The 24,335-nt window shown below is 28.3% G+C and overlaps 3 protein-coding genes across 3 annotated transcripts in view; 1 reads left to right on the top strand and 2 right to left on the bottom strand.

Moving 5' to 3' along the window:
• Positions 1 to 8,483, top strand: part of LOC119668194 — a gene marked incomplete at its 5' end in the record, with an annotated part of 42,550 nt that extends 34,067 nt beyond the window's left edge. Inside the window, 10 exons of the mRNA XM_038077636.1 lie at positions 1,733 to 1,858; positions 1,952 to 2,628; positions 2,691 to 2,852; positions 2,930 to 3,269; positions 4,048 to 4,170; positions 4,242 to 4,511; positions 4,677 to 4,890; positions 5,762 to 5,878; positions 5,992 to 6,381; positions 8,059 to 8,483. Of these exons, the coding sequence (XP_037933564.1) occupies positions 1,733 to 1,858; positions 1,952 to 2,628; positions 2,691 to 2,852; positions 2,930 to 3,269; positions 4,048 to 4,170; positions 4,242 to 4,511; positions 4,677 to 4,890; positions 5,762 to 5,878; positions 5,992 to 6,381; positions 8,059 to 8,306 (2,667 nt within the window). The remainder of the gene's footprint in view (positions 1 to 1,732; positions 1,859 to 1,951; positions 2,629 to 2,690; positions 2,853 to 2,929; positions 3,270 to 4,047; positions 4,171 to 4,241; positions 4,512 to 4,676; positions 4,891 to 5,761; positions 5,879 to 5,991; positions 6,382 to 8,058) is intronic.
• A 4,706-nt stretch (positions 8,484 to 13,189) lies between these two features.
• On the bottom strand, positions 13,190 to 14,783 carry LOC119673000 (ubiquitin-related modifier 1 homolog). Its single transcript, XM_038084196.1, has 5 exons — positions 14,593 to 14,783; positions 14,474 to 14,541; positions 14,340 to 14,421; positions 13,392 to 13,440; positions 13,190 to 13,321 (listed from the first exon to the last, which is right to left on the bottom strand). Exons 1-5 carry the CDS (start codon positions 14,625 to 14,627, stop codon positions 13,253 to 13,255), a joined length of 303 nt encoding a protein of 100 aa, XP_037940124.1. The 5' UTR covers positions 14,628 to 14,783; the 3' UTR covers positions 13,190 to 13,252.
• Positions 14,784 to 14,813: 30 nt separating this feature from the next.
• LOC119672999 (transmembrane protein 70 homolog, mitochondrial) lies at positions 14,814 to 15,715 on the bottom strand. The gene is made up of 2 exons (XM_038084195.1): positions 15,161 to 15,715; positions 14,814 to 15,101 (listed from the first exon to the last, which is right to left on the bottom strand). The coding sequence occupies exons 1-2, from the start codon at positions 15,647 to 15,649 to the stop codon at positions 14,886 to 14,888; spliced, it is 705 nt and encodes a 234-aa protein (XP_037940123.1). The 5' UTR covers positions 15,650 to 15,715; the 3' UTR covers positions 14,814 to 14,885.
• Positions 15,716 to 24,335: the final 8,620 nt, after the last annotated feature.

Genomic DNA, 24,335 nt, shown 5'->3' with positions numbered 1-24,335 from the left:
TCAGTTTTATTTTATTTTTTTATTCAGAAATAACATAGCATATTAAGATACAATTAACTTATATTAATTAATTAAAACTATAGCGGCACAGGCCTTAAGCTTAATCTTCATTGTTATTTGAAGTATCATTATCGGCAAAAACAGAATCATGGAGAAGCTTCTGCTCAGAGATTCACAACTTAAGCAGTAGCGCTAAAATCCACAGGCTATCACACTAACCCCATTGGGGTTCTGAAACGACCAGATGGTCTTTATACCAATGACTGCAAAAAGTCACTTATACTTCTAACAGAAGTACACTTCCCGGGATCCACAATTAACGACCAATCAAACTCTCAGCTCAGTTTCCTGGAGGCTAAAAGACCCAGGACCAATGACTGAAAGACTGTTCGTAAAATCTTCACAGAGGGTAAAATTGAAAGAACGTATAACTCATTCTCTCCTTTCAAGGCCGCTGATGCAAACGGGGTATTTCCAACACTCTAACGCACCTTATACCCTACCTAATCAATATCTTTAGAGCAGGGTTCTGTTATAAGTGGATAAGCAGTTAATAAGTGCCGAAGTCTGAGTATAGCGAGACTATCACAGTGACCCAAAATGTGTTATTCCGTTTTCTCTTCTTCGTCACAAAGCCTGTAGCTATCGTCCCCTATGATCTCTAAATTCGATAAATACTTCTTAACTTCATAATGTTCAGTGAGAACCTTGTAACAAGCCCAATGCGTTTCCTATTCAGCATTAGCAGTTCTTTGGTTTTGGCGTTTGAGCTCAAAATACCTTGCTTCTCAAAATATCGAAGATTGAAGTTGTAAATTTTTTACATTAATAATTTATATCTAGTGCAAATCAATTGATGTCATTTCGAGAATAATTTTCTGCTTACAATTCTTCAGACGCCTGCTAGACAGCCATGTTCTAGCAGGCGTCTACTTCCCAACGGACTTACTCTTTCAAAGGTTGGCAGTTGGTTGGTGACACCCCAAAGATCAGCATTGCTGATACGATTAGACCACCAGTTGTTAAGAATTTGACGCAAGCATTTGTTTGAAAAAGTTTATAGGCATGTGTCGATGACGGTAGTGCGTATCTCACATCCATGAAAGAACACTGGTTTGTTGTTAGAATTGTAATCTATATCTATATCAGCATATAATCCAGAGAAAAAGTTTTTGGAATATCATCAAATTCAAAAGTTAAAGCGCCTAGGAATCTGTAATCGTCTTTAATTTAAAACTTGTTTTCTGAATCTCTTCTAAATGGCTGTGTATTGAAAATTGTATACTAACGATTTATCACTTAATTGTGATAATAATTTCAATTATATTTTTTTTTGATTTAATTTATTACTTTTAGTTCGAATCACTTATACCATTTGGTCTCAAAATTTATGAGTATTAATTACAATAAAGTATTCCATTCTAAGTATGAAGTAGTTTCATAATATGGTTTATTTTTATTTTGTCCGTGATATATTGATTCATAGAATATGAAGATGCCACAATTAACGCAATTAAATTAAGTTTAATGAAATAATTATTAATACTAATATTAATTATATTAATTATATATATATTATATTATTAAATATATTATATTAAGCTGGGTCATTCATTTGATTCATAGCAGTCCGAACTACATGAACAACTTATTATTTAATAATATTAAGTAATTTGTATAAAAAATTGCAAATAAAATAAATTAATATTTTTACATATTTTTTATTTTTAAGGTGACTTCATGGATCACCAGCGACGGGAATGAAACATTACAGAGGTTTGCAAATTTCCAGCTAGACTGCGAGACTCCAGTGAAAGATAGCGAACAGGAATTCGAAAAATTCTACTTTATCTCAATGGTAAGTATACAAATAATAATATTAAATATTATTTAACAGCTTAACACTTTTTCACTGATAATGCGAAATCATAAAATAAATTTCAATAAACAGAAACACTTGGCAAAAGGTCGTGACTTACATGAGGCAGCTGAAACAATGGAAGCCTTGCATGATAGTGCAATGAACCTTAAAGTGGCGTTAGACTGTTTTGCTGACAAACTGGAGCAGGCACGGGAACGTATTGAAGGTGCAACACGTCTTCATCAACTATTAAACCAAAATTTACGTGACGAAAATGTTGAGCAAGAATTACAACGCTTGATGGAGCATATAGGAGTACCTGGCTTACTAGAAAAATATCATATATACAAACAACAACAAGAACACCAGCAACAACAAAACACAGCAACAATATCAGAAAATATAAGCAGAGTTAAACCAAATAGTCTCAACTTAAACTGTAGTCGTCGAAGAACTAAAACCTACAGTCTTTTCCTCACCAGTACACCCGCAGCACAAAAGCAAGCAAACTTCGCCAATCACAGAATTAGCTCTGGCATTGGTTCGTTTGAGGGTACGCCATGTGAATGTTGGCGTGAAAGTCGTAATTTGGGTGATATGGATGAGCTATTGGATGGTGACGATGACTGTGAAGATGGTGAGGAAGAGCAATCAAAAATTGCCGATTCAGGTTTGGGCGGTTGTGAACGTTGCGAGGGAAATACAAAGTTAGCGCGTATTTGTTCTTGTCAAAGCTTACATGAAGTAAGCAATTTCTGCGATAAGAGGTGAATTATAATGTATTTATGTGATAAAATCAAATTTATATAATTCTTATTTACTCTATTAGTCATAATGATGATTTGGATGATGATTGCTACGAACGTCCACCGAAACCATACTTCGACATACATTCGCCGGTTGAGGCGAATGCTCATTTACAATGTTTCGCTTCAAATTTGGAATTACCTAAAATGGAAGAACACAGCTGCTTAGATCAAAAAATACAAAAGTAATAATGTTTATACTAGTCGCTTATACTAGTCAGACTATATTCTCTCAATTATTTTTATCGTTATCAATTTACAGAACGCTTCTATTAATCATACGTGAAATGATTGGTACGGAACGCGATTACGTACGTTCTCTGTACTATGTCATTGAGAATTATGTGGACGAACTGTTACGCGATGATATACCACAGCCGTTACGTGGTCAACGTAACGTTATTTTTGGTAATATTGAAAAAATATTCGAATTTCATAACTCACACTTCCTCAGCGAATTAGAGCGCTACGAACGTAATCCTCTGAAGGTGGGCGCAGCATTTCTTGAAATGGAATCGAAATTTTACTTATATGCTTTGTACAACAAAAATAAACCAAAAAGTGATACTCTAATGAGTGAATATGGTACAACATTCTTTAAGGTAACTATAAATATAATTGTTGCTATATAAATAAATACATATATATATATATATATATATATATATATATATATATACTTGTTTTCTAAGAGCGTCCTATGAACAAAAGAAAGAAATCCTTGGGTGTCCATCTAAAATTAGATAAAATAATAAGACTCGACAATATAGGCTCGATACTGATATTTATTGAGTAAATGAATACTCTGAACCCGTTAAGGGAGTAGAAAAATTTTTCAAGATCACAGTGCATAATCCCCATTATTAACAATTTTGTTTATCTTCAAAATATAGGTATAATATCAAAATTATTCCATTTTTTTAGTTTAAATTTCCTTTTTTGAAATCGTTAAAAATGTTGTGATTGACGGCTTCCAAAGACACTCTTTTATTCTTGGATATACTGGAGCAGCTGGGTTTAGGTACCAAAGCTTCTCGACTTTTTAAATATACAAATGCCTCTTAACAGGGTCAGAGAAATCAGGTCTGGAAATGTTATACAACAAGAACATCTATTCATTTAAAATTTTATTGAAAGCATAGATATTAGATGATGTACCGAAAATCGATGATTTTTTTTCCTAAAAACAATAAGGGCCAGTTTAATATATTCAAAATATCTGTGAGTCGTGGCTACTATTTTAAGTTTTTTTTATTAATATAACGTTCTTAAAGGATTTAATTAAAAATAGTCTCATTCCCCTTTATATAATACATACCATAAATAAATATATCCATACATATTTCTAAGTTCATACACAATATATCTTATATTTTATAGACAAAACAATTTGAACTAACCGATAAAATGGATTTGGCTTCATACTTACTGAAACCGGTACAACGGATGGGCAAATACGCATTACTACTTCAACAACTGGTTAAAGCTTGCAGTGCTGTAGAGGTAAGATCTAGGTTCCATAACTTATATATCACAGTCTAAAATAACAAAAACTACTGATATGTCTCTTCTAGGGTACCGCATTGCAAGATATCGCTGCTGATGTTGAAGAACTGCAACGAGCTGAAGAGATGGTAAAATTTCAGTTGCGGCATGGCAATGATTTATTGGCTATGGATTCATTGCGTGACTGTGATGTTAATGTCAAAGAACAAGGACGTTTGCTAAGGCAAAATGAATTTTTAGTTTGGCAGGGTCGTGGTGGTAAAAAGACTTTGAGGCAAATATTTTTATTTGAAGACTTGGTGCTGTTTAGTAAAGCAAGACGGTTTCCAGATCATAAGGTGGATATAACATTATATATTATTTTATTTCAGTTGAACCTAATATATAAAACCTGTTTGAATGTAAAAGAGTCAAAATGAAAGGTTTCATATATTTCCGACCTAATTTTTTTTAATGGAATAAATATATCTTGAGAACATAATATATTTCTTTTACTTTTACAGAACCTTGATATTTACTTATATAAAAACAGCATAAAAACTTCAGATATTGGATTAACTGCGCATGTCGGAGATTCCCCAACGAAATTTGAAATTTGGTTCAGAAAACGTAAACCTGAAGATACTTGGACATTACAATGTATGTCAGAGGATATCAAAAATGCTTGGACTGAAGAGATTTCAAAATTACTTTGGAAACAGGCGAAAAGAAATCGAGGTAAAATTAATCTCAGAGTTATTATTTTTTTTTTTTTGTTTATCTTTGACACTCTCGAAAACTGGTATAAAAGTTTTAAGAGAATCTAAATCGTCTTATTTTATATTTCTTAAATTGACAGTAGAACTAAAATTTTTAGTTAATCAGTCAGAGATTTAGGATGAAACGAATAGTTAAGGGAATTAGATTTTCTCTTTGAGAACTTGTAGCAATCAATAAGACTACGACCATAACAACTATATCTCTAATTGACAGAGCTAAGGACCTAAGACCGGCATTTTTAACTCGTGTTAGCCTATCATAAAACCCAGTTAGTTCAATGAATAAATATCGAAAACCAAGTCAAGTAAATTTAAGGCATTGCACAATGGAACTTCATAAACTAATAAGCTTGGTGGATCCCAAACATAGATCTTTAAAAAATATTTACTTTATCAACCACCCAAATTGATTTTAATGCTGAGATTTTCAAGTCCAAATTTGTGGTAATAAAACCGCTCCTATGCGCTACTTGCACATAGTTTAAAATTTTGTCGCTATTAAAACCAACCAACCATTCAAAAACTATTCCACCGTAATCCGATCTTAGGCTGTGGTATATAATCACTTCTAATATACAAAAACAGATATGATCCTATGTAGTCACCTGCAGTACAACCCAAGACATTATTTTGCGGCAGATAAAAAATACCTACAAAAGATTTTAGGGTCTAGAGTAAAAATAAAAAAATTTTTGAAGGGTTAATTATAATATAATTATAGAATTAATATAGTATGATATATGATAGAATATTATTGTATCGTACAACCATAAACTTGATATTTTACTTTATTTTTTTTTTTTTAAATGTGTATAATTTTTTTTTTTTAGAAATTCGCCTTGCTGAAATGTCTTCAATGGGCATCGGTAGTAAACCTTGCTTAGACATACGCCCCAGTAATAACCAAATAAGTGATCGTTCGATTACTTTAACACAATTAGGAAAAGGTAATATATATTATTAACACTAAACATATATGTAGATATAATTTCTATATATCCAGAATGAGATTAAGTATTTCTATAGATAATAATGAATTGTTTTGAACTTTTTTAATTAGCACCAAAACTGCGTCATTCTTTCGCAAGCAGTACTGGTTCAGACCACAATAAAGCCCGACGTCCGAATTCGCTAATATCCGATTGCTCTATGTCAAGTGGTACTAGCAGTTCTTCAATTAGCACAGGTAGTTCATCGGGGCATGAACGATTTGGTAGCTTAAGTAAGGGAAGTGTAGGGCAACACCAACATGCATTGGAGTTGATTAATGAAACGCAAACGTTGAAACTAACCAATGATGCAGTTGCTATGCATAACAGTAATAATAATTCCAACAATAAGAGCAACACCAATACGATGAGCAGCAGTGGCACTGCATCTTCAAGTGGTTTAAGTGGCAATCTACGCAATTGCAAACGTTCCACGACACTCGTCAGCCAACTTTCAATGGGTATTGAACTTGAATTGAGTTACTTTTTTTAAATATTATTTTTTTTTTAATATTTTTAAACAATTTTTTTTGTTGTGCTTAATTTTATTTAAATTGTTTTTGTTTTTTACAATTGTTTTTTATTTCTTGTTGTACATAGTATGTAATTATTGTTGTTAATTTGTAAATAATTAAGGAGTTGTTATAGTTTTTTTATTGTCTTGCATTTACTAATCGTTATAATGTTAAAAAATATATTTTATATTGGTTTGTTTTTATTTTTAATTATTTTCATTTTTTTTTAAATTATGTATATAAGTTTAAACACATACTTTATATAGTTGTAATTTTTTTAAATATGAAAATGCACATTTACAAAATTTATGGAAAAATGTTATTCCTTTTATTTAATTTTATAATTTTAAATTTATTATTTTTATAAAAGTTGAATTATTTTTTATTAAATTTAAAGAAACAATAAATAAATTAAATTGTTAATGGTGTAAAAAAAAGATTGTGTAGTATAATAAATTCATTTAATTTTTTGATGCAATAATATGATATATATTAAATAAATATTTCTTATTGAGTATAATACTAACATTAATTAATTTATATATATATATATATATATAATAAAATTTTATATATATCATTTTTTTGATAAATATAAATTCAATAATTTATATAAATACAAATGATTTTATATATATATTTTTATATATAAAAAAAATTTCTATAAATGTAAATTATAATTTATATTTAAATACACATTTAATAATTTATATAAATACAAATGATTTTATATATATATTTTTATATAAAAAAAAAATTCTATAATATCGAAATTTAATTTTTTTAATTTTTATGTATAAAAAATCTTTCTATAATGTCGAAATTTAATTTTTAAATTTTTTAATTAATTCAAATTTTTATGTCGTTTTTGTGTGGTTAATGGATGTGGGTACTAAACGTTAGAGTGAAAATAAAATTTTTCCGGAAAATAATTAAAATAGAAAAACAAAGTTTTCTTCTGACTTCATAGTTTTTTCCATAAAACTATAAATACATAACATATATAAATGTTGAATTTAATTATATAAAATTATTTCGAACTAATATTTTTGATATTTAAATATTTATTTAAAATATTTTTTTGCAAATAATTAATTTAAAAATATAATTTTATATCATAAAATATTAAAACTATATATAAATATAGTAATATAATTAATTTATATTGCTTAAAAACTGTTTTGAAAATTTTTATTGCACCAAAAAATATATTTCAAATAGCTAAAATATACGTTGTATAAACTACATATATTAAATATTTATAAAATATATATACAATATTATTGTACTATTTTTGCTTATATAAATTATATATTTTCCACTATTTAAGTTATTAGTTGTCTATTTTTTTTTATTTTTTATAGTCACATATATATTTACATATATTTACTTCCGTTGTATATAAAATTTATATTTTGCATGTAAATTGCATGACTATTGCACATGCATTAAATATTTAGTTTTATTTTTTATTTTTGAATTACTTACTCTTTCGGCAAGTATTTTTACTATATACTCGATATGATTTTTTATATATAATTATATTATATATATATAATATAGTTAATATGCTTGAAAACTGAAGTAACATAAAATCAAAACTATTAAAATGTATTTATGTAGAAAGTGGCATTCTTTCCGATATATCGATGACACCAGATCAAGAACATGCAAGCGCTCCCGCTTGGTCACCCACAGCAACAACGCCTACAACAACGGAACAATTTGGTCCTGTAACTGTTGTAATGCGACGTCAGATAATGCAAAACAAGGAGAAGCAAAAGGAATTCAAAACAGAAAGTATAAATCCCAGCGTACCCATAACCATTAATGAAAAGATAGAAGAGAACACTGTACATTGTAAAATTTAATTTATTTTATCCATTATTCCTCCCTCACCTCAACAGATCAACCGGAACCGCATTTAGTCGAAATTCGTACTATAACGAAACCAAGTGTTCTTAAGCTAGCAAAAACCAATCAGAAAAATAAAATATTTTATATTTAAATATACAAACGAACAGATAATTATTAATATATATTTTACTCAGCGAATTCTATAACTTAAAATAATTTCTTGTTAATTCATTAATTTTATTTTTTAAAATGCAAAAATGCTTTAAAATGTTTTAGACCAGAAATAAACTTACAGCCCTTATAACGCCTTCTCTACATATTAATGTTTATATATATTTATAGTTAAATTTTTTTTATTATAAACAACACATTTTATAATAATTCTAATTAATATTCGCAAATTTATATTATTAATATTATTATTATTATATACAAAAATTTTATTATTTAAGCATATATGTTTTTGTTTTTTGTTTTCAATTTAGGATTAATTTTTTTTTACGCCCAATGATCCAAAAATGCAGAGCGATTTAATTTAATTTAATTAAGCATGTTATAATTATCAATTAGTTAAACTTAAAAAATAATTATTAATTAAAATGGTTCAATAATGATTAATTAAAAATTTTTGCTTGAAGAAATTTAAATTGAATTCTCTTATAAAGTGTCAACAAAAGAATAATTATTTTTATTTAATTAATTATTTGCATTATTAGCTTTAAAGACAACAAAAACAAATATAAAACCACATTTCTTTCAAAGGAATCAATTAATTATTTAAAATGTTGTTATATTTTTAATATTTAAATTATTTATAGTTTTTAGTTTTTGTTTCATATCATTTTATATTATTGCCAAGCATATATTAAATTCATTTATACACAATTAATTCAAAGGAAATTTAATTTAACTGATACGAAAATGTAATTAAGTTTTACTAATTTTGTAAATATAAAAGTGTTTCACAATTAAACTTGTTTGTTTCTTTGTTTTTCTAATGAATAAAATAATTTGAGGTAGTTATTGAAATTAATTATAATGATGTTGTTGTTATTGTACTCCCCTTAGGATCTGCTTGTAAAATCTCTTTAGAGAGTGTGGCTGCGGGACGTAGATCCATCCATTCTTGGAACCATTTAATTATATTCATATTGAGTGTTATTAGCTATAAAAAGTCATGTACATAAGAATGAGAGAGAAATTTTCTCCAGTCCATAACGAAAGATTTCTAGTAATTAACTTATAACACGACGAAAAGATATACATAATAAGATGACCCAAAAATTTATGAAAAAGCATCAAACTAACATTCCACATTGCAGTAGTCAGTACTTTTCTGCGTATGACGATTACTTCGACGATTACATCTACCGCAACAAGGCAATATAAATAATACAAAAATTTAGGCACAAACTCTCTGCATCCATACCAATGCAGTATCTCTCTCAAGACTACTGTTGTATTATAATAACGTTTTCGATAGACCTCTACCTACAGAAAGTCTATAGGAATGTAAGACGTCTACTTCGTGCAATGAAACAGTGCCGATCCAATTGAGGTTAGGATATGTATGTATACGATTAATATGAAAATATGTAAAGATGCTGTGTCGTGATTAATTTGCATCTGACTTGGGTTCTACTGTTCTCTCTCAAATCATAGTCAGTGCTCCCAATCGGCTGGAACCTTGCAAATTCCACCTCAGTACCTGATATTCCACCTCAGCGATATTGTTACTTCAATAGTTTCAGTTCCTTTCATCAAGTTATCACATCAATGTGAAATAAACGTACTGAAATCTGATACACTAGCTACCGTAGCAGAAGAATTCGTCATGAATAGTGTTTGTACCATATAGAATGAATTCTGTAGCAGTTTGATAAAATGTTTTATGTGGCAACGGAAAATTAATTCGATAAGTGATAAGCACTAAAAAGTAAGACAAAGCTTAGGCCGACATATACATATGTGAAATAAATTCACTTAACAAAAGACTACCCTTGATGAGATAAGGATATAGTCACCGATCTGCTAAATATTTGCTTGTCACGCATGAATATGTGCCCCAACTGCACCTCTACTCCTAATAAGCTCGCCTATCATACTTAAATTCCAATATAAATTCGAGACCTCTTCGTTTATGGGTTCTTCTCATGAAAAGAACGGGATTCCTTTATCATTAACTTAGTCTTGGCTAAAGATTCTCCATTCTTTTCTTTTACTCACACCTACATTAAACTGGTTCACTTTCATCATTTCTATTCCATTGTGCAAGCTTTTTCATCTTCAAATTTGTAAGCATTTGAACAAAAAAATAATAAAGTATACAGGACTCGATAATTGTGTTAGTAAACACGGTTTATTATCATTACTATTATAATTGTCAACAAATTGCGTTACATATAATGTTTCAAAATTACGAAACTAAGTGGCATAAATAATATATTCCATTTAACCATTTAACCTAATTATTAGAAAAGCTTATATTTAATATTTCACTTAAACAGAATCGCTTATTCACTTATTTCAAATCTAGAGCTTAGTTCTACATCCAACTGGGATAATATGTACTATATTCTATCTGGTTTAGCGAATTGTTTCATGACAGATGAAACCCCATCCGTAAAAATATAAAAAACAACAAATAATAAAATTAAAAATAATTGCATTTTGCTCAGTACTACGTCCCTTCGCTTTAAAAGCAAAGGCCCACATGAATTTTCAGGAAGAAATTTGTCATCATATAATGCTTAATAAAAATTTTGTTTCTCAAAGTATTTAAAAAAAATACTTTAAGAAATTACATATGAGAATTATAAATATATATTACCATGTACTACAATAACTAAAAAACTGTATTCGAAAACTATTTAATTTGATCAAAAATGATTTTGGTTGATGTCTTTACTAAATACAATTTATAAAATACAGTACATTCTCGATATATCGAATTATTTATTATTGTGTTTTTTTTTGTTTGGAGCTCTTATTTTCTTTTAAAACTTATATTTTCATTTCCGAATTATTGAATATAAGCCAGAGATTAAAATTTTATGTTTATACTACTCTTACATTGTGAGATTAAGAGAACGAGATTAGTTAATCTGCATTTTTAATCTCCGCCGTTTACATTATACATTAGAGATTTATTTTGATGTTTCTCTTGTGTTTTGTTTCGTGTGTTTGATAAATTTCTGTAAATAGAGCATTTAATCACAATTTTGTGCAAAAAAGTTGATACAAAAATTTTATAAATAGTTTTATAACAATAATTTAACAAATTTTAGTTTTTATTATGTACAAAACTATTATTAAACAAATGTATTAAAATTTAACTCACTTCAGCATTTTTAATATTTGTTAAATATAAAATTAATCTTGAACAAAAGGAGATTAACTTTTGTGTGGGAAATTTGAGATTAAACGACGAGATTAGTACTTTAATCTCGATCATTGGTTTAAACTACTTTTAATCTCACAATGTAAATGCCGTATTATACTATCAATTGTAATTTTATTGACATGAATTGGAGCTATTGAATTGGAAGTTAACAATTGGACAAATTATGTTATAATGTTATACTAATATATAACAATTAATTTAACTTAAAAAATTCATTATTTTCATACCAAATATCTAGAAAAATGCTATAAATTTTTGATAAAAAGCTTTTGGATGAATGCATTCATGAAGATTTTTCAATGTCTCTTATAGTACATTCACACTGTCTCATTTAGGCACTTGCTCATTTATATTAATGAGTGAACATTAAAATTATAATGAGCTCATTTATACAGCAATAAAATTAAATATATAATTAATATATTTAATCATTTATATATATTTTATATATCAATTACATATAAGCTTACATAATGAGCTCATTTAAATGCGAACAATTTGTATGGTAAATCATCTTCATTAGTGGTTATAATGAGCGAAACCGACTAAATGATTGTTATGTTTTTTTAATTGTTATTAATTCTTTTAATTAAAGGGTATTTTCTTCGTTGTTTATTACATTATCACAATTGAATACAATGATTGCACATTAAAAGTAAATACATTTAGATCTTGATGTTCGTGAAAAATTAAACATTTGATAACCTTAAAATAAACAAGAATTATTGTTGAAAGTGTGTTTAGTAGGTTTTTCTGTCCCAGATTTTTTATTAACAGGTTGTAAGTACAACTCATTGACCAACCTTCACCACGACTCAGGCTAAATTCATTTAAAATTGACCCATCCATAAAACGCTCTTGGATCCAAATTTCATTCACATAACCATATCCTAACCGAGATATACTTATTTTTAATTCCTTACAGAATTTTCACTATATAGATCTCCCGGGTTATAACAACAACAAAGTCATTTTCGCTTAAGACACTATATAGACACCAAAGATTACGGGTTACAACAAAAACAACATACAAAAGATTCCGAAACCATCCAATAGAAATAAATGTATTTATTGGTGTCAGGTTAACTTATTGTTAATTCGAAAACGTTTTATTCTCAATTCTATTTATAAATATCTTAATATGTGTAATAATTATTATTTGAAAAATTATTAAAATTATATTTATTTATTAATATTTATTATTTAGATTTAATTATTAAATAATAATTTATACAAAATACTTATTTGAATAAATAATTACACATTGATCATGTTAGGTTCTCATATATAATAAAAAAGTATTTTGATTAAAATAATTGATATAATAAATTTCTTACAAAATTTTAAGTTCTTCAAGATCTAATAAAATATTTTTTTTAGCCATAAAACCTATCATATTTATATTTAATCCAAAAATATTAATTTTTAAACATACAAATTCTCTTTTATATTGTCTTAACTCAAATTTAAAACTAATTTAATCTAAATAATTTAATTGAATAAAACAAATTGTTCATAAAAAAAGGATTGTGTAAATAATATTTGAAAAAAGAATATTTATCCACCATGCAGTGTAGAAATGAATAAAACATTATCATTCGGTTGTAATTCATAATCGAGCTCACCCTAAAAAAACATAAAACAAAAAACAAAGCTTTAAATGATTTATAAATATAAATAAATTTAAATGTTTTACCAAGAGCTCCCAATCTGTATCATTAACAAGCACTAATATTCCTGGACGTCTAAAAAATTGATAATTGATGATTATTAATAATTGATAATTATTTTACAGTTCATAACATGATTTAATGAAGGCATTTTGGAGTACATTAATAATAAAGTGTTTTTTAAAATAAAGCCATTTTCAAGACTATTTATTATATGATCTATCAAATTAAAGGAACTTTTCCATTCAATTAACTAGAATATTTTCCACTCCAATATTTAAATTGGTTTAAAATTGCATTATTCAAGGCATAATAATATAGTAATGCATAACATAAAGCGCTACTTTCATATCGTCCCTCTATCAACTTCTAGCTAAATCTGTCTTCCCAAAATTTCTGATCTGTCCATCTCTTACAATCAGATATTATATAGAATATTATCTTACTTAAGGAATATTGATATTTGGTTACCTTATGTATAACTAATCAGGTCTGACAAAACGTTTTATACATAAATTTATTAAAATTTGGATGCACAAAGCGGTTTGATTAGATCACGTTCCAGAAGGGACTGAAGCCACTCGACAATCTAACGACTAAGTGTCACATATCCTTCCCACGACCAAGAAAGAATATTGATTAAAAGGTGCTACATGTTTATTTATTATGTTGTGGCTAGTTGAGTCAGTGCACTTGAGCACTTACACTCTCTATTAACTGCGAGGTTTGTTTATAACCCCTCTTTTCGCCTTGACTGGATTGTTTTTCACTTTATCAGACTAAAAAATAATTGACCTCAGATTTGCATACATCCCCGAAGAGCCTGTAACCATTCTGTGATTCGATAACGCGATGTTGGTAAGCCTGTCAGTTTTCGTAAATAATTTCAGGGCTCTATCCTTTATGTATTTAATTTAACAAGAAATTTTTAGTAACGAACGGGCGGACCCACAAATTCCAATAAATAAACTTACACTGTGTCGCCTTTAATAAACAGATCTGGAGATTCAGTTAGTATGTTATCCACCATCCACACCAATAAATCATTTATAGTCCCTGTAAAATGCATTATTAATGTTTCACTTATTATAGTAAATAATTTACTCACATTTGTCTTTTCCTTCCAAAACAACTTTATGACGTTTTTTATTATCGAAAAGTAATTCAGCACCAGCACTTAAAAATATAATTTATAATTTTACATAGCAAAACAAAAGAACAAATTACCTAAATTCAATCACAAGTGGTAATTTTGTGGTCATATTTAATTATATTAAAATTCCAATTGAATAAACAAACAAGACAAGCACGTTGTATATAAATAAATTCTCATATTGAGATAAAAAACATATGATTTTGACATTTGAGTAAAAACATAGCACAGTTTGAGAAACACCGGCAGCTTCTGTCAGTTTTTTTTACTAGCCATTAAAAAAAAAGACTGAAAATAAGTTAAAATAATTTTATTTAATATTTTCAAATAAATATTTACAATATTAACACTAACTACATAATCAATATTACTGTTTTTCTTTTTTCGCTTTTTGTGATTTTAAATCAAGGTCGTTAATTTCTAATTTAAAGTCAATTGGTTTATCATATCCCATCATACGCACGTAGTGCTCTGGATCATCAAACATTGATGGATCAACGAAAAGTGGCCTTTTGTCGACAGTAAATGAAGTGAACATACCAGGTACTTCGGGAACTTTCACATCACCGACACGAAATTTAGTCTGTAATATAATAGCCAAAATAAATCTTTAATAAAAAACTTTAAATAGAAATCACTCACATAAATTTTTCTTAAAATAATCGAAATGGTTGTTGCGGTATATTCTTCAGTTTTTGGATTATAATGTATTTCAGTTACATATTTTTTGGTGACGAAATGTAACAGCACTGGTGTAACAAAAGTGAAGAAACCACCAATTGTACACAGAAGTACCGCCATACCAGTGCCACCAATTTTCAATCCTTGTTCTAAAAGTATTGGTTGCGCTACTAAACCAGCTAAACTTGTGGAAAGTGAGAAGAATTTCACTACCTTCATGCGTGGTGCCAATGAACCATAGTAAATGCGTTGTTGACTTTTTAATTCGTCTTCTGTTACTTTAGAGGCATAACACCTTTGTTGTTGTGATAGCAGGGATGCGTGTTGTGCGGCATATTTTGTGGAATTTGCTGCGCAATTCGTTTTCGATACTAAATTGTTATTTATCACTGAACTCACAAAATTAAAAGTTCTCCTACTTCTTGATAAAGTTGTGCGTAAAGCCAACATTTTAATTATTTCTATGATTTTACGAATTTTATTTACAAATCACAAAAGTTTAGTGCACACTTCTCCACAAATGTTAAATAACATTGGGTGAAATGTCAAAAACATATGGTTTCGCTAAAGGAGACTGAACTTAACGAAACGAAATTTAACACATTGTTGCATTTACAAAATTTGAATTTATATTTTTAATTTTTTAATATATTTATATTGTTTTAATTATTGTCGTATTTGTTATTATTATTTTATATTGTGTACTATTATTGTATATAATTAAAACTCCTATATTCATAACGATGAATTTATTTAAATAGATATGGATTAACAACACTATACTAGGTTATCTCTATTTTATTAACTTTAAAGCTGATTATACTAGTTTCGGACACACCTTAATTTCGCAAAATTCTTAATTTCATCTTCGAACGAAATTAAGGAAAATGCCCATAACTTCGTTGAAACTACGACTGAAATTAAGGGACATTTTAAGTGCAACTATGAGTAAAATACATTTTTAGCAAAGTTGAGATAACGAAAAAGTGACTTTCTTTTTAAATAAATGTTAATGCAGTTAACTTTAATAAAACCGGCAAATATTTTGAAAAAAGTACAAAGTTTAAATATGTTATAGAAAAAAAAACTGTAATTGTTATTCATTTAAAATAACATATTTAAAAAAACGTATGATTCCTTAATTTGGTGCAGTATGAACGCTTTCAAAATAAACTTAGGTCGTGTGCGAGTTAGGCTAAGTTACGTTCTAAATGAGGGAAATTCTAAGTTGTGTCGATAATGTATTGATGTGTCGATACGTGTTGATAAATGGCAAAATGTGTGCAGTGCAAAAAATCCCAAAAAATCTCCCATTTGATTTAGCATCAACTTAGCCTAACTCGCACACGACCTTAATTTCATTTTTACGAAATTAAGGAAATTTAGCTGTCTAAACATGAGAATATGTTTTAACTGTTGTTGGTTTATAAAATTGTCTTTTTTGGTAATATTTTGCCAAAATAGAAATAGAAAAAATATTAGAAATTTTTGATATTTAAATAATTTAATATAATTTTTAATGGATGTCTTTTTTATAGTTTAATTTATGGTATATATACAAAACAATAGCCGCAGAGTTCACAGATCAGCTGATTTAAAATATGAAAATGTACTCAAATCACTTAGGCAACTGATTATTAGAATTATTATTATTAGAGTTATATGTCACCAAAGATTTTTACTACTAAAAATTCTGGTATTTATTGTATTTTCCAGAATAAATGGCATTTATGTATTTCAATATTAATTGCGATAAACAACATCCAATGGTAATGTTAGTTGAATTAAACGTATAACTAGAGTTATTACATTTATGATATCATGTTTAATTTACCAACTTCAGTAATTGAAATCGACTTAACATTCCAACCAGTTATCAAAGCTTACCTTCTCATATAAAAATATGGTTTCATTGAAATTAATTAAATACTTTTTCTTGAATACAGCAATGATTCTTGATTCTTGATTCTTCTTCTTCTTGAGTTAGTGCTATTACGCACTTTTACTCTATAATGGCTGGGGGGCTTATCTCTACCCCACACTAGTCTTTAACTAGGCTAAAAAAAAAAATCATATCATTTATTTGTCTTTTAGTTGATGACGGACCTTAAATCAGCATATCTTCCTGAGAGTCCAGAAGTGGACTTGAGGATTGTTAGGGCGGGGTTAATTAACGTATCAACTTTAGTGAATAATTTTAATTTTTTAAAGTCTTAAAAAGTATTTCAATACAAGATGACAAAAGCAACAACCATCAAAATACCTATTCGAAACGATAATGTAAACGTTTGACGTTTGTGACCAACTTTAGCAAAGTTCGATAGCTAAAGTTCGTTATGTAAATGTTTTATAACTCAGGCTTATATCATGTTCTAGCTAAATCAATGATCGTTTCCATATGCACTTATGCATAATTTATACAAGTACATGAGGTTTTATGTACATATCAGAAATTTCGGTGAAAGTTCTACAAGAGCTTTTGTGTGTTTTCATTTTAATTTTTAGTTGATAATATTTAATTCCACATTGTGGGCAGAAATTATTTAATTTATAATGGAAAATCTGAAAATGCAAAATATTTTGTGAAGAATATTTACAGTAGCGGTCATAGCAACTGCATCACCCAATATATATCCGTTTTTTTAAATATGTACTTAAAAAAATCTGCTTTTACCAGGAAAACAATTTTTTTCTAATTTGTTTCTTATTGTAGTTTATTGTAGATACTGTAACAACTTAATGTTGTATTCATAGAATATACGATGAAAATAAAAAAAAAGTATAAAAAGAATTAATATTTGGTAGTACCACGTCTAGCCTTAATTACCGCATTAATCCGATATGGCATGGAGTTCACTATTTCGTCTTAAGTCTCAGTGCAGCCAAATTCAAAAATCAGTCTTCACTGGAAATATTTTGTAAAATTCCAGTCATCCGTTAAAATTACATGAGCATTTCATTTACTATGAAACAAGCCTTTGCTTTATCATTTACTAATAAACTTAAATACATAAAGAAATATATTAATTTAAGTATAAAGAAGTTTTTTCGAACAGTAGTGAACTACAACAACAAAAATTTTATTTTTTTTATTATTTTAATTAATTGAATTTTTGGTTGACCATACAGCTGTTTCGAGTATTGCCAAATACCTATCATCAGTGGTAATTTAAGTATGTAAGATAAAAATGCTAACCATTGTCCTTCTAATATTTATATTTTTTCTTTTTTAAAAAACTTTTTTTCTAATGCAGGCATATTTTTTATTATTTTTTAATGCGTTTTAATTGTTATGAAATGACATGTGACCACTTAAAAATGAATATTATTAGTGATTCAATATAGCACTAAATGTACAGTAGCAAGCATTATTTTTATATTATAAAGTATTTCTACTAATAATGTATATAAAGAGTTTTGGACATTGAGATGAAATATCAAGAATGATTACTTTAATATAAAATCATAATTAACTAGGCATACTAGGCATGAAACTTGACATGAAAGCCACCTGAATTAACAACCTCTATTATATCAATTAAAATTTTAATGTGTATGGGGACAATTATTAATTTAACATATTCCTTTGTTATATTACACATTTTATTGATGACATTTAGCACGTTAGCATATCATCTAAAATCTTATCTACGTAATAAAAATAAGGCTTTTATATTAATAAAAAATTTTTAGTATCGTCAACAAAATTATTTGGCATTTATTAAATTTCAAATTAGAAGCATGTATAAAAAAGTATTTCTAAGTAAAACATTTACCTAAATCTGCAGTTTGAATACTGGCTATATCTTAATCTTCACCGACAAAAGTTGATACGTTACCCAATCCCGCCCTAATAAACCTTAAGTCCACCTCAGGATGCACAGGAAGATATGCTGATCTACGATTCGTCATCAGTTAGAAGATAAATAAATGATAATGATTCTAGTATAGTTAAAGTTTAGTGTGGGGCAGAATTTCCCTAAGGACGTGTGTGAGTTAGGCAAAGTTGCGTTCTAAGTGAGGGAAATTCTAAGTTGTGCCGATAATGTAGTGATGATACGTGTTGATAAATGGATAAATGTGTGCAGTGCAAAAAATCCCTAATATTTTTTTTCAATGTTGCATTCAACATTTTTGGTATTCTTTTCCTTAATTTATTATTAACAATTAATTATTAATAATGATTAATAGTGTGCTTATTTTTTGGAAAGCACAAAAGCTCTTTGTACGGTTAAATAACTTATCCAGCTGAATATTTAACTAAATTAGAAATTGTTTTATTATACATATTTTATGTCATAACAAAAAAAAAAAACGTTATTTAACTGCGACGTTAAAATTTTGAACTCTAATCAGCTGATTTTCAAATTTACTTGGAGAAATTTTTCAAGTAAAATTCAAATAAATCCTATATAGTACGAAATAACAAATCCGCTTCATAAAATATTTCATCTTACTAGATTTTGGATGTACGAACAGAATAATAATATACAAGTAACTTTTTACGAGTATGTTACTATAAGTATTATTTGAGCTTAAGTGTATGGGCTTTGGATACAAAACCGCTACTGTAACCTGACCTAACCTATTACAAGTGCATATAGCAACAGTCCACATATGTCCACTAGATATTTAGCAATCCATCTTCATGGCAATTGGCGACTTGCACATGTGCAAGTAATATTATTTTGATATAAATAGCAAAATGTATGGCTTAATAATATGTGGCACCATGAAATTGACGTATGTCTTACTATTTAGTATATTTGCTGGATTTGTTTGATTTAACATTTGAAAATAATTAGTTGACTTAAATACATAAACAATACAATATAAATATAAAACAAAGTAATTTTTTCAATGAAATAATACTATATATATGATAAATAATATATTTAAAGTATAATTTTGACAGGATATAAAATATATCATCTTTCATTAAACACAGTAAATATAGGTACCACCTATATGCACTTTAGGTGGTACCTTCCTAACAATGCAGTAAAAACAATGCAGGATAAAATAATTTTTGTGATATTTTTTGTTACTATTGATGGATCTCCAACAATGATCCTGAACTAAAGCAAGAGATTAATTAGTTGCTTGAACACGGCCCTTTGATTTTGAAACGAGTACGTGTACAGAAATTCGATAAAAAGAGTTTAGCCTCTATTGTTTGGTATGCAAAAGGAGTATTGTTGATAGTTTATCTCTTACTTGGTTAATTAATAAATTAAGATAATTATTATAAACGTTTTGGAGCAGTGTGATGTAAAAATTCGTGAAAAAGATCCGCTTTACAGAAGATAAATATCATTTGCTGTCAAGACAATACTTCTGCCTACACAACTTGAAATATTATTGCTAAAACCAGTGAAATAGGTCCGCTTCAAATACGCCAATGTACACGCGCGGTATTTTACCTCCTGTGTGTAAAGGTCTTTAAAGTACGAATTGATGGATCCGTTTTTAAGATTAAGGTTTCTATGACTCATCTTAAACCTTAAAATCTTATTTGATGTACAACGATTTTAATCAAGCAAAGATGTAATAGTTGTCGCAAAGGGCTATTTTACAAACCTTCCACGAAACTATAATAGACAAAGTATACATAAATTGGAGAATCACTGGAATAATGTAGTATGTGGAAAGTAAAAAAGATTATTTTGAAAAATAAAGTCCTTTATTAGTAAATAAAAAATATTGAAGATAGATTCTCCATTATTTTGTATATTTCTCCTGAAATAACTAAAAATATAAAGTATAAAAAATATTAAAGAGAAAGAATTCAGTTTTTCCATATCCCTTCTACATGAAATCTATTTGAGCTTTAAAATTCTTAATAAACAAAATGTGGAAGAAGCACTTAAATTCTAATAAAATCACGTTCCTTGTCAAATAGACCACAATTATTGCATTAATTTCTAAATATAATTATTACATAAACTTGAAATTGCTTACAATATGCAAAAGACCAAGCCAAGCCATCCAAATGAACGAGTGAGAACAAAAAGAAACTGTCACCTCATTAGAGAAAAATTAGAATACTTGGAAATTGACATGGTTGCACAATTACTTTTGAGTTATTTTAGTAAAAGAAAAAACATTGAAAATACATTAATACATAATGTTAATTTTAAAATATATAAATTTGCATATTCTTTTTGCAGACAGTTTTTCTATTCACAGTGCTTAACAATCCATTAAAAGGGTTACGAAATTGTTTACATCGCCACTGTTGACCCACATAACAAGGGTATTCAATATTAGTGAAGTAAATATATATAAAGTGTAAAGGATCATTTTAATAAAAATGTCAAAAACATGGTGGAATACTTCCAGAAATGGAAGATTAAAATTAACAACGACAAAATCAAGGCTATATTCATAACTCGAATGAGAAGGCAGCAACCTCCAGGAATGAACGTCGGTGGCACGGAGATACGGTAGAAGGAAAGCATAAAATATCTAGGGGTCACTTTTGACAAACGGCTTAATTGGTATAAACATATGAAATGCACGGAATAGTTGCTTTAATAGTTCTACATCTCCTTTAGCCGCTGTTCAATAATAATCGCTACAACCTCAAAAATAGAAAGTTATTATATACTCAAATAATTAGGTTAGCAATACTGTACGGATGTGTAACATACAGCAAAGCCTCAAATACTGCCATAAAGCAATTACAGATAGCACAAAATCTGGCTTTAAGAAGACTAATTAAGATTCCTTGGTATATTAGAACAACAGACAAACATAGAGATCTAAGAATCGACTCAATGAAAAAATATATCAAGGATAGAGCCTCAAAATTATGTACAAAAGGTGATACGTTGCCCAACCCCGCCTTAATAAACCATAAGTCCACCTCAGGGCGTATAGGAAGATATGCTGATCTACGATCCGTCATCAGTTAGAAGATAAATAAATGATAATGGTTCTGGTATAGTTAAAGTTTAGTGTTGGGCAGGGATAAGCCCCCCAGCCACAAAAGAGTAAAAGTGCGCAGTAGCACTAACTCAAATCACAACAACAACAACAAAAACAAAATATTTTTAGAAAATATATTAAAAATTTAAAGTTTAACAAAAATGATTACAAATTTATAAAATCATTTATTATTTTACAAATCTAAAATGTGTTGGTCCTTACGAATATTACTACTTATAGGTATTGTGAGCATTGGCAACTCTTTGTACTATTAGGTACCAGCTGCCATTTTTACGAAAAGGCTTTAAATTTGTAAAAATATTCTTATTTAAAATATTTTGAAATTTTGGGCGATTTCTATTGGTCTCTCATGATCTCTCATGTATTTTAATGTGGATTATGAAGAAGATACTACATCCATAAATTTATTTGAATGGTTACTTTTAAGATAAGGCACCATACTTAAAAACTATAAGACACTGTTCTGACGAGTTCGATCAAGCTTGAAGTTTGTAAAGAACATCCAAAACCAATTTTTATATCAGAAAACATTGATACAAGATCTCGTAACATATTATGAGATTAAAGCTATCTTTGTCTTTGGAACTTTGCCATTAGTTCCACGAGTACATATAATATATTGCAACGAAGACAACTCATTCTTGTTGGTTGTGGTAATCACCATGATGTTAGTATCGATTAGTGTGAAATAGTCCTCAATAAATGTAACGGCAGTGCTTTAAAAGATATATATCTCTTTATAAAGCCGCGCTTTTGAAAACAATCATCTCGATCTTCTATGTTGAAATAGTACTTTGCAAGAGCTCCATATTTGTCAGCTGTTTGATCCTTTCGCTTACGACTCAATTTTCTTAACTGTTGATTGATTTCTATTCCTACCGCACCATATCATATGAAGAAATCGCATAGGTCACAACACTTTTCTTTTATTCTGTTTAATTATTAAATAAATATAATAACACCATAAATGTTATTAAAATATAATAACACTATAGATTGAATCCAAATTTACCGATCGAAAAAGCCATAATTCTCTCTACTAAAATTTTTCATTTATTTCACTCAAATTCATATTGTTTAAATAAGTGCTGCTTGGTCCTTTTATAGCGTTATTAGCGAAATTACGGCTGTGTTGTGTGAACACAGGCTTAACTTAGATTTAAGAAAAATGCAGCTCTGCAATTTTAGTACAGCTGGCGCAAGGTGTTGAAATGCTATTAAGTTTTGTGCTGCCTTAGTAAAAATATTGTTGTGAAATAATGGAAGGTGAATGAAGTGATATTAATTAAGTATTTTGTTTAAATTAATTATATTTATAAAGTTAATTAACTTCTGGTTTCAACGTTCTAAAAATATCGATCGTGTCAATTGTATTTGTTTTGTATTTTTGGCATATTGAATCCAGGGGCCCCTATAGGACATAAGCCCCAGTGCTTAATATTTAACGTGAGGCTTCATAAGCGTGCGAACGTGATAAAAGATACACATTTCTGTATACATATATACTTACAAAGAAGCGTTATATTAGACACTAATAAACATGCTATTGTATTATTAGAAAGTAAATATTTTTTGTGTATTTGTTCTTTGTAACACGCAGAAGTACATATTTGTAGGTTAGATAGGATTTGTAGTAACATATCATATACTCGTATATTATTTTACACGGTATAATTCTAACTTCATATTATTACACCCAACAGCTGGTAAATAGGGTTAACTTTATTGATCATATTACTCCAATAATTTTGATTCCATGTCTATACAGTTGTCTTTACAGGTTTACAGGTCCTCCTTTGATGATATACATCTATTCTAGTTTACTATTTGGAAATTACTACTGGAACGTCTTTTAAGGACTGACCTTTAGCTTGCTTTGCGACATCGCATTTATCTTATTTAAGATAAAAGATTTGTTGAATGTTGGTTACGTTTTCTAGTGATGAAAACCATTTTTGTTGCCTCCTGATTAATATATATTTTTTATTTTCGGACGCAATGGAACAATGCGTTCATGCGATCCTGAATGATGTTTTTTACGTTACTGATTATTTTGATCGATCTTAAGTGTAGTTATGGCAACCTTGCAATAAGTAACACAGCCATAATACAAGGTCGACCTCACTATTTATTATACTTATATATATATATATAGTTTTTACGATTGAGCTTTCCATTATTTAAA

Source organism: Teleopsis dalmanni, chromosome 1 (assembly GCF_002237135.1).
Source record: "Teleopsis dalmanni isolate 2A chromosome 1, ASM223713v2, whole genome shotgun sequence".
NCBI lineage: Eukaryota > Metazoa > Arthropoda > Insecta > Diptera > Diopsidae > Teleopsis > Teleopsis dalmanni.
This window is presented reverse-complemented; position numbering and strand designations above follow the sequence as displayed.

Excerpts from the sequence above, each read along its gene's own strand:
- LOC119673000 (XM_038084196.1), bottom strand. The coding sequence starts at position 14,627 with ATGACCACAAAATTACCACTTGTGATTGAATTTAG. Across the intron at positions 14,542-14,592 it reads CCACTTGTGATTGAATTTAG|TGCTGGTGCTGAATTACTTT; the intron begins GTAATTTGTTCT and ends TATATTTTTAAG. Across the intron at positions 13,322-13,391 it reads ATACAGATTGGGAGCTCTTG|GGTGAGCTCGATTATGAATT; the intron begins GTAAAACATTTA and ends ATGTTTTTTTAG.
- LOC119672999 (XM_038084195.1), bottom strand. The coding sequence starts at position 15,649 with ATGTTGGCTTTACGCACAACTTTATCAAGAAGTAGGAGAACTTTTAAT. Across the intron at positions 15,102-15,160 it reads TTATTTTAAGAAAAATTTAT|ACTAAATTTCGTGTCGGTGA; the intron begins GTGAGTGATTTC and ends ATTATATTACAG.